The sequence below is a fragment of the Gouania willdenowi genome, chromosome 17, assembly GCF_900634775.1.
Source record: "Gouania willdenowi chromosome 17, fGouWil2.1, whole genome shotgun sequence".
NCBI classification, from domain to species: domain Eukaryota; kingdom Metazoa; phylum Chordata; class Actinopteri; order Blenniiformes; family Gobiesocidae; genus Gouania; species Gouania willdenowi.
Window position 1 is genome coordinate 23,533,729 of NC_041060.1, and position 12,545 is coordinate 23,546,273.

General features: G+C 37.5%; 1 protein-coding gene across 8 annotated transcripts in view; it reads left to right on the forward strand.

Moving 5' to 3' along the window:
* st18 (ST18 C2H2C-type zinc finger transcription factor) overlaps positions 1-7,599 on the forward strand; it is a 65,150-nt gene extending 57,551 nt beyond the window's left edge. For 6 of the 8 annotated variants that reach the window (XM_028473446.1, XM_028473453.1, XM_028473450.1 and 3 more), the window contains 2 exons: positions 365-511; positions 3,791-7,599. In XM_028473446.1, coding sequence (XP_028329247.1) covers positions 365-511; positions 3,791-3,931 — 288 coding nt within the window. In that variant the 3' untranslated portion in view covers positions 3,932-7,599. The remainder of the gene's footprint in view (positions 1-364; positions 512-3,790) is intronic. The other 2 variants (XM_028473451.1, XM_028473452.1) reach the window with 1 other exon arrangement.
* The last annotated feature ends 4,946 nt before the right edge of the window (positions 7,600-12,545 follow it).

A 12,545-nucleotide genomic window follows, 5' to 3' on the forward strand; every position in this document is an offset into this window, starting at 1 on the left:
ATAGCACCTGGGGTTGTCCGTACGGCGACCATAGACACGTTCATAAATATATCCCAAATATCTTTTCCTAAGCGAGCTTCAACTAACCAATTATTCTCAATCCCAGAGTAGCTTTACTACAAAGCTGCTTGTCAGCACGTTAACTTAAGTAATTCTGACATGGCTGCATGCATGCTTACATAAAATGGATGTTGTTTGCAGCATTTGACCAATCACAAACATGTTAATGTGCCGTCATGGATGATTTGGTTCTAGTTTGTACATTTAGTCATTTCCCTTTGAGAGGAACAGGTCCTTTCTTTATACGTCTGTGACCTTTTCCACCTGCTGTCGTGTGACGTGAGCTGTGGTTTGTCCCTGAAAGCAGATTTCCTCCATGGAGTGCAACCTGAGAAGCATCGAGCAGGAGAACAAGATGATCGAACAGCACAACCACGGCCTCCTGCAAGAGCTGGCTCGCCTCAGCCAGGCGCTCATCAGCAGCCTGACGGACATCCAGCTCCCTCAGATGGTACACCTACACACACTATACACACTACACACTACATCACAACGGAGAACTGTCTTCTACTTCTGAAAGTGTACAGAATAAAGCTGTTGTCTTTACAACTGATGGCTGCTTGAATGCTGTCACTCAGTCTTTGTGCTGCCTTGTTCAGCCACAATGCGTTAAAAAAAAAAAAAAACACTTCACTTATCATTGTATCTCGCCATAAAATCATGAACCAATCACAAGATCACTCGTCAAACCATAAAACCAACCTTCAGTATGATCAAAGGTGGCCATTTTCCTTCTCCTAAAGATACAGGAGACAGATAAGGAGACACATTGGAACAGTTTCAGCATGTCTAACATTTACAGGTGTAAAGAGTGCCGATACTCAAGTAGAAGTAGTGTTACGGGATTGAAATTGTACAAGTAAAAAGTAGCTCAATTAAATAGTTCTCTTAGTAAAAGTTACTAGTTACTTTCACCCCTCGTGTTTATTTTTGGTAATAAATCTTGATACGGTGTCACACTACTTCTGCCGTGCTGAGATTGAAAATTCAATTTCAAAAGCAATGTGTTTGTATAAAAAAAAATTATGTTTCATAATTTATTCTATGCAGTTTTTTTTTTTATTACGTGTATTTTGTTTGGATAAAAATAAAGCACATGTTGGAATATATTTTTAAGAATTTATTCTTCCTTTCACTAATTTCCCATGGCAAGCCGTGACAATCTCAGTCCTCAACTTGAGTAAATTAATAGTGTCTCATGCAGCAATCTCAAAACGAATAGGAATAGTTTATTTTCAAAAAAGACAAACACGATTATAATATACATTGCAATAAATAACAGTTAACCTCATGTAACTTTACAATAATAAGCTGTTGTATTCATATAAATATCATTTTTTTTTCAATCATTGGTCGATTTCTTTATCGATGGTCGACTGATGTGATGTTTTAGGCATTTTTTCAAATCAGTACAATAGTCTCTGTGCATGGCTAATCCAGCACGGGTACATGTCAGTAAGTAGCAGTCACGTACTGAGATTGTAAGAGAATCTCAATACGGAGGTATACTCAGACCGTGACACCGGTTCCCTTGCATACAGTAAACATCTCATGTATAAACTTCAAAAAGAAAGTTAATTTATTTTCCACAAAGGCATCTGTATAAAATATAAGGTTTGTCAAAATGCACAATAATTTTTTAAAATAAAATAACACCAATGAATTCAATTTAAGATAGAAAAAAAATAAAGCTACATTTTTTAATTCTAAAACTTAGAAAATAACCAGCATTCAGTGCTGTTTTGGCAGGGTGCATCACGTTTAATCTGGTTAGTCGGCTATGATGTGATGCATTTGATAGTTGTCTGGTCATTTCATTTTTCCTAGTTTCACAATGTCCATTGATCATTTTAAATGGTTGGGTGTAGAAATGTAACTAATTAATTGACTTCTTTTAAAACGTTCTTAAGTACAAGTAAAATTACTGATTTAGATATATACGTATAAGTACATGTACAAGTACCCATAAAAGCAACTTAATTACAGTAACGTGAGTACTTGTCCGTTACTTTTACCTCTGTGGAATAGCTAATAGCTAATAAGATCATTTGTCCAATACCCTTGATAGCCTACCTGTCAGTCATGATGACGTGATGAGTGTATCAAAGTTGACGAGAAACATCATCGTGTTTAGGAAGCCCAAACAAAAAATTGGCGCGCAAAAGGAAAAATGAAAGAAAAGAGCAGGTTGAGGAAAAAGCTAAAATTATGAAAATAGACACGTTTTTTTAATCAAACACAGGCCAGAGCTAGCGTCCCACTGGAGGTTAGCAGCAGCTTGCCATCTAGCTCCGTAAACGAAGCAGCATTGACGCCACAATACGTCATACTGTGCAGACTGAGCTCAAAGAGTGTAAGAAAAAATCGATTTGGCAATATTTTGCCACACGATGAATGTATCGATCCAAAAAAAATTTCGTTTTGTTTTTTTTTTTGCAAAAAAGCCATTTAATTGCACTAACACATGCACTTTTTTTAGGGCTGGGCAGTATGATCAAAAATGTATATCACGGTATTTTTCAAAATTCTAACGGTTTCACAGTATAAGACGGTCTTTTTTTTCATGCATAATCAGGTGTTCACAGCATTTTCTACTGGTTGAGAGATGAATTACTGCAGTAGATTGACTTAGGATGGTCTATTTTACTGTCATGATGAGTGAATATTGTAGAATAATTCCACACTAGTAGTAATACTGTACATGCTTGCAACAGCAGCCCAATGGCTCTTTGCCGTGCTAGCTTCGCTTTAGCATTAGCTTGATTTCTAGCTTTAAATGCTGCATACTCAGTGGTGTGGTGGTCTCTTATGGTGAATAAGGTAGCATTTTGTTTGCAGTTCCACCAGAACTTGTTTCCACGTTATAGGAATTAGAAATTGCGATCCTTTGCTCTCTTTTTTTGTGTATTACTGCCGACATGCTAAGCTAACCGTGGCTCCGTGTTCGTGAGTGTTGTTCTCCTGTAGCAGAGGCATGAGCACGCAGGCACATGTTCACATGCAGCTTCAGAGCTTTCAACTCTGTCATTCTGTTCCATTTACACCACAACTAACACCAGAGCGCTACTGTTTAACTTCCTATTTAGAAGTGCACGTGAACGCGGTGCAGCGTAGTGTTCCGAATGTTGTGTAATCAAATACACCGGTACGGCGGTATATTAAAAATTCATATCATAACAAAAATATATACCGGTATTTGGTATGAACCGGTGTACTGCTCAGCCCTAACTTTATTTTCATAAAACATACTGGGCACTTCTATAGATGTATGTGTTTTAAAATAATAATAATAATAATAATAATAATAATAATAATAATAATAATAATAATAATAATAATAATAATAATATTTTAAGAACTTAACAGTTGGATAAACATACCATTGTTTTTGATATTGGTACTTGAATTACAGTAAGTTACCATTTACTTGTTGTCGCAAGTTTTTAAAAAATGAAATAAATTGTATTTCATGCCATTTTGTAAAGGTGAAATCTGTAATTGTGATATTGCGATGTATATCGTGTAGTTTAATATCGGGCTATATTAGAATGTATTATATCGTGACATGCAAATTCTGAATCGTGAATCACCATGATGTCCCGCTACTCCAACAACACCATTAGATTTCTAACCAGGAGAATAATCCGACATGAGAGAACAGAAGTCTCATTTTTTGTGTAGTTTGCGGAAGCCTCATTGTTGTTGTTGTTGCTGCTGCTGTCTGTTTCAGGGGCCGATCAGCGAGCACAACTTCGAGGCCTACGTCAACACACTGACGGACATGTACAACAACTCAGAGCTGGAGTATTCACCGGAGTGCAAGGCCCTGCTGGATAACATCAAACAGGCCATCAAAGGCATCCACGTCTGAGCTGCTGCTGGACCACCGGGGGCAGCCGAGAGCCGTTTTTGACCCGGGCACGCACACACACACACATATACACACACATACACACACAGCCGTGATGCGTTCACTGTTCCTCTTTTTCTGCACTCCATGAAATTACTGGGTTTGTTCGTGGTCCTTCTTCTTCTTCCTCTCCTGGATATTTATTCTAAGATTTGTTTCTGTGTGTGTATTTATTAATTTATTTGACTTATTTTTAATTTATTTATCAGTAACTGTAAATGCTTCACATTGGACATATTTGTTTTCTGCACATTGTAAATTACATAGAAGCACATTCCAGTTTTAATGGCTCACTTTTACTTAGTGTTGAAAACCTATATTATTATTATTATTATTATTATTGTTATTATTATTATTATTATTACAGTTGTTGTTGGTGTTGTTGGACCATTTGTTGGAATCTCCTTGGAAGTGAAACCTACCAAATGTGTTTTTTTTGGATCTGAATGTAAAGCGAAAGACAAAGTGCGACACAAAGTAACTGAACACACACACACACACACACATACAAACACACACGCATGCACACACTGTCGTTCCCGTTGGAGTTTTGGATTCAAAAAACTGCCTTCCGTGCACACTCGCTGTGTACGTCGTACGTGCCTCAATGTAAATGGAGCCCTTGAGAAAGTATCCGAGTACTCCGTGTGTGTGTGTGGTAGCATGGTGTTCTGTGGCTGCCGTCTGCTTTCTCTCCTGCACTTCACTTCTTTTTTCACTGCAGTGTTGCCAACTCCTCAGTAAGGAAAGTCGCTATTGGTGCTAGCTGACATCTTCTAACTTGCATAATCGGTCATTGAATTGTAGCCTGTAAAGGCAGACATACACTGTGCGATTTTTGACTCATGCGTCTATTTTTGGGATCGGGACGAGTCTCTGCTAAATTGTGTGTAGTATACATGGGGTCACAAGAAGCGATTATGACCTCACGACCCGCTCCCGATCAGCAATCATATGGTCGGAAGGAAATCAAACATGTTTGTCGTGAGGGTATCTCACAGTTGAAGCAGTGCCACGAACCGGCTTAGCTTAAACTCTCACACCACACATGCGCGAACACCGTAGAACTGCTGTAAAATTGACGGACTGTACTGCCTGCATCTGTCCAGCCAGTTCCTGGTCCATCACATCGCCGTCTTTTCTTTTTTGGAGCTCTTTTTGCTGAGATTTGCGAGTGTCTCTCCACTTCTTCTTTGTCTGTTTTAATGGCGACGCTTCAGAATTCATCTTCTTCTTAATTATTGTACGTTGCATTTCCCGGAAACAAGACCCTGACGTGTCGTGTATGAACATACGGTGTGAGCAGTCAGATCGTGTCAGAGTGTCGGTCCGTATAGTGTGAGAATATGAATCGTGAGCTGCGCACATTTGGGCTCTGCACCTGAGTCGCATAGTTTGTAGAATGATCTAAAAAATCGCTCAGTGTATCCCAGCCTTAAGGGGATACTAAGATTTCAGTTTTAAATGTTTTTGTTCAATTGTGTTCAGTAGACTAACTCGGATCCATTAAATGAGTCGAATCGAACCAGTACTAATATGACTAAGGTACCCTTACACTCCTACTAAATATGTTTGGAGCTACATGTAAACCTTCTTGTGTCAGCAGCGGCTTCACGCTTGCCTGGGGGTGGTGAACACCTGCTGCTCTGACTGCAGCTGGGAGGGACAGCTGCGCCAGGACTGAGCCAACTGTGAGTGCTGTGGGATGGGGGAGGGGCTCACAATGGCACCTGCTGCCCTTTGAAAGTAATAACCTGTGCTTTCATCTCCAAAAGTCCACAACAACACTAGAAGAAGTCACTAAAAGCGTCTGAAAACTTGCTTAAGTTGGCAACACTGTAGTTCTGTGAGGACGACTGTTTACTTTCTTACCTGTGCTATGAAAGGATGGGGCTTTAAAAGGGGGAGGAGCTTCTCACACAGGCATAAACACAGGGGTGTCAAACATACTGCTCATAAAGGCTTTCCAAAGTGTTCCCACTCATGTTTCTGGTGCATTTTTATGAAATACAATCCTCTGAATATTATAATTATTAACTACAATTATCATATGACAGAAACATCTTCCAATGTCTGTTAAAAGCCTTTTTCCCCAAAAAAGACTTTAAAGAAAAAAAACTATTTATTTTATCATCCAGGGTTCACAGAGTCCTTGTTTGAGCTGAGTTTGACATCGCTGTTTTCACTGAACCAATAACAAAGAATGATATCATATAATAATAATTATCAGGTTATGAAAGGTGAATTTTGTGATGGAAGTCAAAAAATGGAAAGTCACTCGAGCAATACATTGTTTAGTTAAAGATCGGAGCTCGCGTTTATCAAGATTCTTATGGATTCTTTGAAAAGTCGCAAGATAACATGAGCACCAGTCCAACTTTCAGCGAAAGTTAGCGCCATTTGGGAAATATTCACAAGATGACATGATCCCTAGTCCAACTGTAACACTCACAGACTCAACTCCATCTGAGAAACGGTCACATAATAACATGATCACCAGTCCATCTCTAACACTTGCAGACCGTTGGCCCCATCTTAGAAACAGTCACAAGATAGCATGATTACTAATAGTGTTTTACTCAAGGCCACACAATTCGAAACCAAGTACCAGAGACCAGAATGCACTGAGATGAAGACAATACCAATACTTTTGGAAGTCTAGACCAAGACGGAGTTAAGCCTAGAGCGAGACGAGACCAAGACCATAAAAATTGATTTTTAAAAACCATGCAAAGGTTGAACAGCATTCTCTCTTTAAATGTTCTTTTAATCACATTTGACAGACAAAAACAAGGTGCCTTCAACTCTTTCCAAAATCTCAAATCTTGGCAAAATTGTTCAGCTTAATCCTTGAGTAAAAAAAAAAAAAAATCCCTGTATGTATTTGAAAGCCACTGATAAGTCACTGTTATTTTAAAGATTTGAAAATAAGCTGTTTATGTGTCAGGGGAATGAAGCCTAAAGTAGGAGTTTGGAGTTATTTCTGACTAGATCTATGGAGTAATGTCCCAGTTTTTGGCAGAACAATCAGTGAGCTAACGCTAAATGTTTGAAGTCAAATTACAAAATTAATTAATCAGGAAGAGTTCCAAGCGCTTATCTTTATTATCCATTAATGAAGTTGATGAACAGCAGATCATTGCTGGTCTTAACGGAAAATCCTGAGACAAGACCGAGTAAAGACGGTCTTGAGTCAAGAGACTCAAGAGTTTTCGGTCTTGAGGCAAGACCATGACCTTGAAAATGTGGTCTCGAGACCAAGACCAGTCTTGAGTACTACAACACTACTTTTCCAACCGTACATGTGCGTCACGAAATTTCCCCACACTTCATACTTCTCCATTAGAAGTGTTTTTTAAATGCCCAGTAACTAACACATAACACTTTATCGTCACCCAAGTCACACTTTAGCAGCATTACTTGGAGTGTTTGTAAGAATCTTGGTAAATCTGGGTTTTGGGTCTCTAATAACCTAAGGACGTCTGCTCAGGAAGTGTGTGTGTCCCCTGTAGGTGTTTAGTGTCGTGTGAGCTTCTTCTTTCTCTCCTTTGGTTCAGGTAGTTTGTAAATGAAGCAGCAGGTCTGAGCTGTGCTGTACAGTTTGTGTTTGGTAGGAATAAAACTTTTCAAACGCCTCAACGATCACTGTCGTTCCTGTGTTGGAGCAGCAGTGCCCCCTTCTGCTCAGACACACATTACAGGCAAACTCCTACAGAAACACTTAAAAACAAAAACCAATCAAACCAAATTCAATTCAACACTGTTCTTAAACCCTTTGGAGAACATGCAACAGCCCCAAATAACCCCATATGTCTGTAAAGGCAACACTCTGACATTTCCACTTGTGCTGTCAAAGATTTAGTACTTTCATTTATTATAAAGTAAAGTTATAGAGGGTAGAACACAAAGAAATAAGTAAAAAATAGTTGTCTTTAATACTTTATAAAGGTGCAGACAGAGCGATAATGTTATGGCTTTAAAAACTAAATAAAGCATTTAAACAAAGCTTTTGCTTGTTTCAGTTACATTTTTACAGGATGAAAAAAATACTGTTCATTCTGTTTATATACCGGTAAGTCCCATAGAGCAGGGGCTCTCAACCTTGGGGTCAGGACCCCATTTAGGATCGCACGACACTGGGAGGGGCTCCCCAGATGCCATCAATAAACAAATAATTTTTTTTTTAGTTTTTTTTAACAATTTTAGCCCATTTATGAATATTTGTACCCTTTTTCTGCAATGACACCAAACTTGCCATATTTAAACCTATTTTCATAACTTTTTCTTGCCATATTTTTGCTCCTTTTAGTGCATTTTAGCTACATTACTCTCATTTCTGCCACTTCATCAAATTTCAACACTTTTTCTACACATTTCTTCCACTTTCAAGACATTATCGGTACTTATAAACCATTTCCAACACTTTTCCCACCAAATGTTGCATATGTTGACCCATTATTGTCACTTTTAACCATCCTTTCACCACAATTCATGCTTATTTTTGCCAATTTAACCACAATTTTCAAAATCCCATTTCGCCAGCTTTTCCAACATTTTTGTTTATTTTTAACCTATTTTTCCTTTATTTCTGATTAAAACAAGGATTTACAGAACTATATACTATTGTGCAAACAATAATAAACTTCCTGGATAACAGTGGATATTATTCAGATACATGTGGTTTTCACAGATTCATCTAACAATGGACCATAATTTTTCTGACTTTTTAGATGGGCCCCATAAAGCTCTCCCCTTAATTCCTCCAATAATGTAGATGTACCTGTCTCCACATGAATGTTCAATGTTCAACCAACTTTAGGTACAGAGGGGGTCTCCGGTCTTTGGTACTTTTATTTTGGGGGTTGCGGTTCTGAAAAGGGTGAGAACCATTACCATAGACAATCCTCCAGGACTATACATCCTAACTATATGATAATATATATATATATATATATATATAATTAATAAATTACTAAGTCTGACTTAGGGTTAAGTAAATAATAAAAACACAAAAGAATCAGAGCTTAATTTCCAATTTGTAGTAATATTATTGTGCTCTTTAAAAAACAAACCCTAGTTGATTAGGTTACCTTAATACTTGTATAATGCACACACGTTGAGTTGTGGATATTTTAGAAGAAGTGTATGGTAATCGACCAGATAAGCATCAGCATTTGATATCACGGTCTAAACACACGTGAACAACAATCTGCTCCAAAATCAAGGAACACTTTTAAAACTCTTGTATTAATTTAAAGGAAATATGAAGCATTTTAGACCTGATTGTAAAAATACTTCACCGTCAATCATTAAAATCCTCAAAAAGTGCATCAAAAGAAGCACATTTTTACTTTTAATCAACAAACTCAAAATACTTTCAACATAAAACGCAATTCAAATGAAAGTAAATTACCAACATAATTGTCATCATCATGCAGCGGACAAAAAAGTACATTATTTGTCTTTCAGATAATACTTATGTAAAGTAAGTAAAACCCTGCTTAAGTACAGTACTAAAGTAAATTTTGTTACTGTCCACCTCTGGTCATTTGTGAATTTTCTTAAAATATTAAAAGACAAAGGATATCGGTGAAAACGTTTTTATTGTCCAATTCAAGTATTTTTCTTGGAAAGTTCAACAAAATCTTGTGCACCTACTGTCACCTTCTGTTGAGAGTGTGAATGGGTTGCGCCATTCTGCATAAATAAACACCCTTCAAAATAAAAGATCTAATCATGTTAGATGACCATAATATTTTGTTACAGCTGTAGTACAATTATGTGACCCACATTTGGACTTTAAAGGATCCTTAAGGACATGTTGACACACACACACACACACACATAGCTGATGTGTAAACTATATATATATAGACTGAGTGTACATGTTTGCCCGCTGGTAATGGATGCAATACAGTAGATATCAATGTCTGCTCAGACCTGAGGTGATCTCTGAGGTAATCTGTGCTCCCCCAGACCAGATCCTGGGATGACATTATGGCCCAAAACAGGGGTCACCAACCTTTCTGAAAGTGTGAGCTACTGCATAGATTCTAGCACTTTTGAAATACTAAATGGTCATAGTTTCACTTTAATTACAGGGTAAGATAATAAGGAAGGCTAGCAGTAAATTAAAAAAATGTAGGACATAATCCCAACAAGTTTTTTTTTTTTTGTTTTCTTTTTGAAAAATATGTTATGGTTTTGTTTATTCAGAGTGTTTTTCCACATCAAAGCAATCAGCAGATGCCTCTGAGGAAAACTGGCAGTTGACAGTTGAAACATGTCAGGAGATCAACGTAAATTTTTTGAAAAACAGTTGTCTGAATAAATGAAACCTTGACATATTAAAAATGAGAAATGTTGAGGTTTCAACATGAAAAACTTTATTTTTTCTAATTTAAGCAATTGTTTAATTTTCCTTAAAATTGAGAGAAAATGAATGAAAAAAAAAAATGTATATCCCGACCATATTGCTATAATTTAAATAGGAAATAAAAAGCTGTAGTATAAAGTTAAATGAGCAGAGAAATAAGTTAAAGGGCACGCTTATTGTAATATTCCAGTCATCTTTGCGGTTCTTTTGCAAACAAGGTTTATGTGATTTGACTAACTGAGTTTTTCATCAACTAATATTCCCCAAAATGTAGTGGCATTGATTTGCAAAATTTCCAACCCATTAATGTATAATTTTGATTGCTGTTTAGGATACAATTTGTTCATATTGCAAAAGATTATGAAGTTACATTTCTTTATGTTGTGTTAATTTATGAAGTTGAAACCATTTATAGATTGACGATAGCTCATCATTTGCACGATCAATCAAAGTGATTAAAGTCATTGTAAGTTATTACAAGAGTAGGGTCTTCAGCAAATAAAATAGGAAGAAAATGTTTGCAATATGTGGGTAGATCATTTTTATATATTAAAAATAATAAAGGGCCCAAGATAGAACCCTGAGGCACCCCATGCAAAATTCTGGAATTTATGGAAGAATAACCATTCAGTGACACATATTGTTCTCTATTAAATAAAGCTGCAATATGTAATTCATTTGGCATAATTTGGTCAAAGATCCATAATCATCTTTGAGAATATTGCAATCCAAAGTATTCTGAGTGGACAATGAATCTATTCTCCTTCTCCCGGCCCTGTAAATGAAGTTTATAAATCCAGGAGCGTGATGCTGGATGTCAGCCAATCAGAGATCTTTCTACAAACAAGTGTGCTCCATGAGCTGTTTTGAGCGTTACTATTGGCTGCTCATCTGAAGTCAGCCGCATTCAGGGACCATCGGTAATAAAAGTGTAATGACGAACATCCAAGCACAAGTCTCCATAACAGCGTTAGACACAACAGTTACACAGCAAATTAAGCGAAAAAAGGCTGACGGAGGTGGAGAAACAACAGTTTAAAGCCACAAACACTGAGGAGGAACGGATCGCTTTGTGTCCTCATTGATCCCCGTGACTGTGACGTTCACACACACACACTGGAGAGAGAGTGAGAACAGACGTGTGAGAAGCTTATTCAAGGTGAATTATTTTTGCATTCTGGATGCGGCGGAGTGATGGTTGTCAGTCCGCTCGGAGCAGCAAGCAGCCTAGATCCCAGCCGACTGTGTGTGCTCTCTGGTGGAGAGTAGCCGATGGCAGCAGCCTCTGCTCGGGACAGTAACTACAGAGTGATACGTACATGTCAGAGTCTCGAAAACACCAGAAAAATCTTAACTAACACAAGATAAAATCCAAACATTCATCACTAGTCTCTAAGGAGAAAAAAGTCACTAAGAACATTCAGAAAATATAAATATTCCAGTTTCGGTTTGAAAACGGAGCGTAGAGGATTCTACACACCGCAGCTTTAAGTATTTTTTTTAACCATTTGAAGGTAGTAGTTTCAACTCCGTATCTATTTAAATTAGAATTTTGTTGATATGAGATATAAAACACAACCAGTAGTCAAAGTGCAAGCTGCCAATAGAATGGTGAATTTAATCTACTCTATGAATGGGTTCATATATTTATAAATCTGACTCTGAAGAAGTCAATGCCTCACCAGCCACGAACCTCACCGCACGTCACCGATATCTTATGTATCATATTATATACAAACTGTCTATTTGTACGGTTGCTGTACGGACAACCCCTGGTGCTGTTGGTATGGTTACCAAAGTACACGAACGAGGGTTAGGGTTAGGTTATAACTCAATATCGCAACAATTTTTAGGGTTGGGGTTAGTTTAGGGTAAGGTTGAGTCTTAGTCACGCGACCTAAACTGGCCAGTGCTGACCTATCAAGTGACCGAAACTGGCTAAATAGGGGCGCTGCGTACAAATAGAATGTCGGTATATTGATACGGCATCCGTACAGCCACTGCATATTATATATAACATACCACTGACCATACACCAGGCCTGCAACGTTTAAAAACATGTGTCACAATGTTTCAGTGACAATAAACATTTAAAGATGGTTAAGTTAATACTACAACTTTATCAGCAGCATTTAACTTTACTAAGTACTAACTACATCTATCATATGTATTTTATCTTTGTGAGTTTAAATCCTGGAA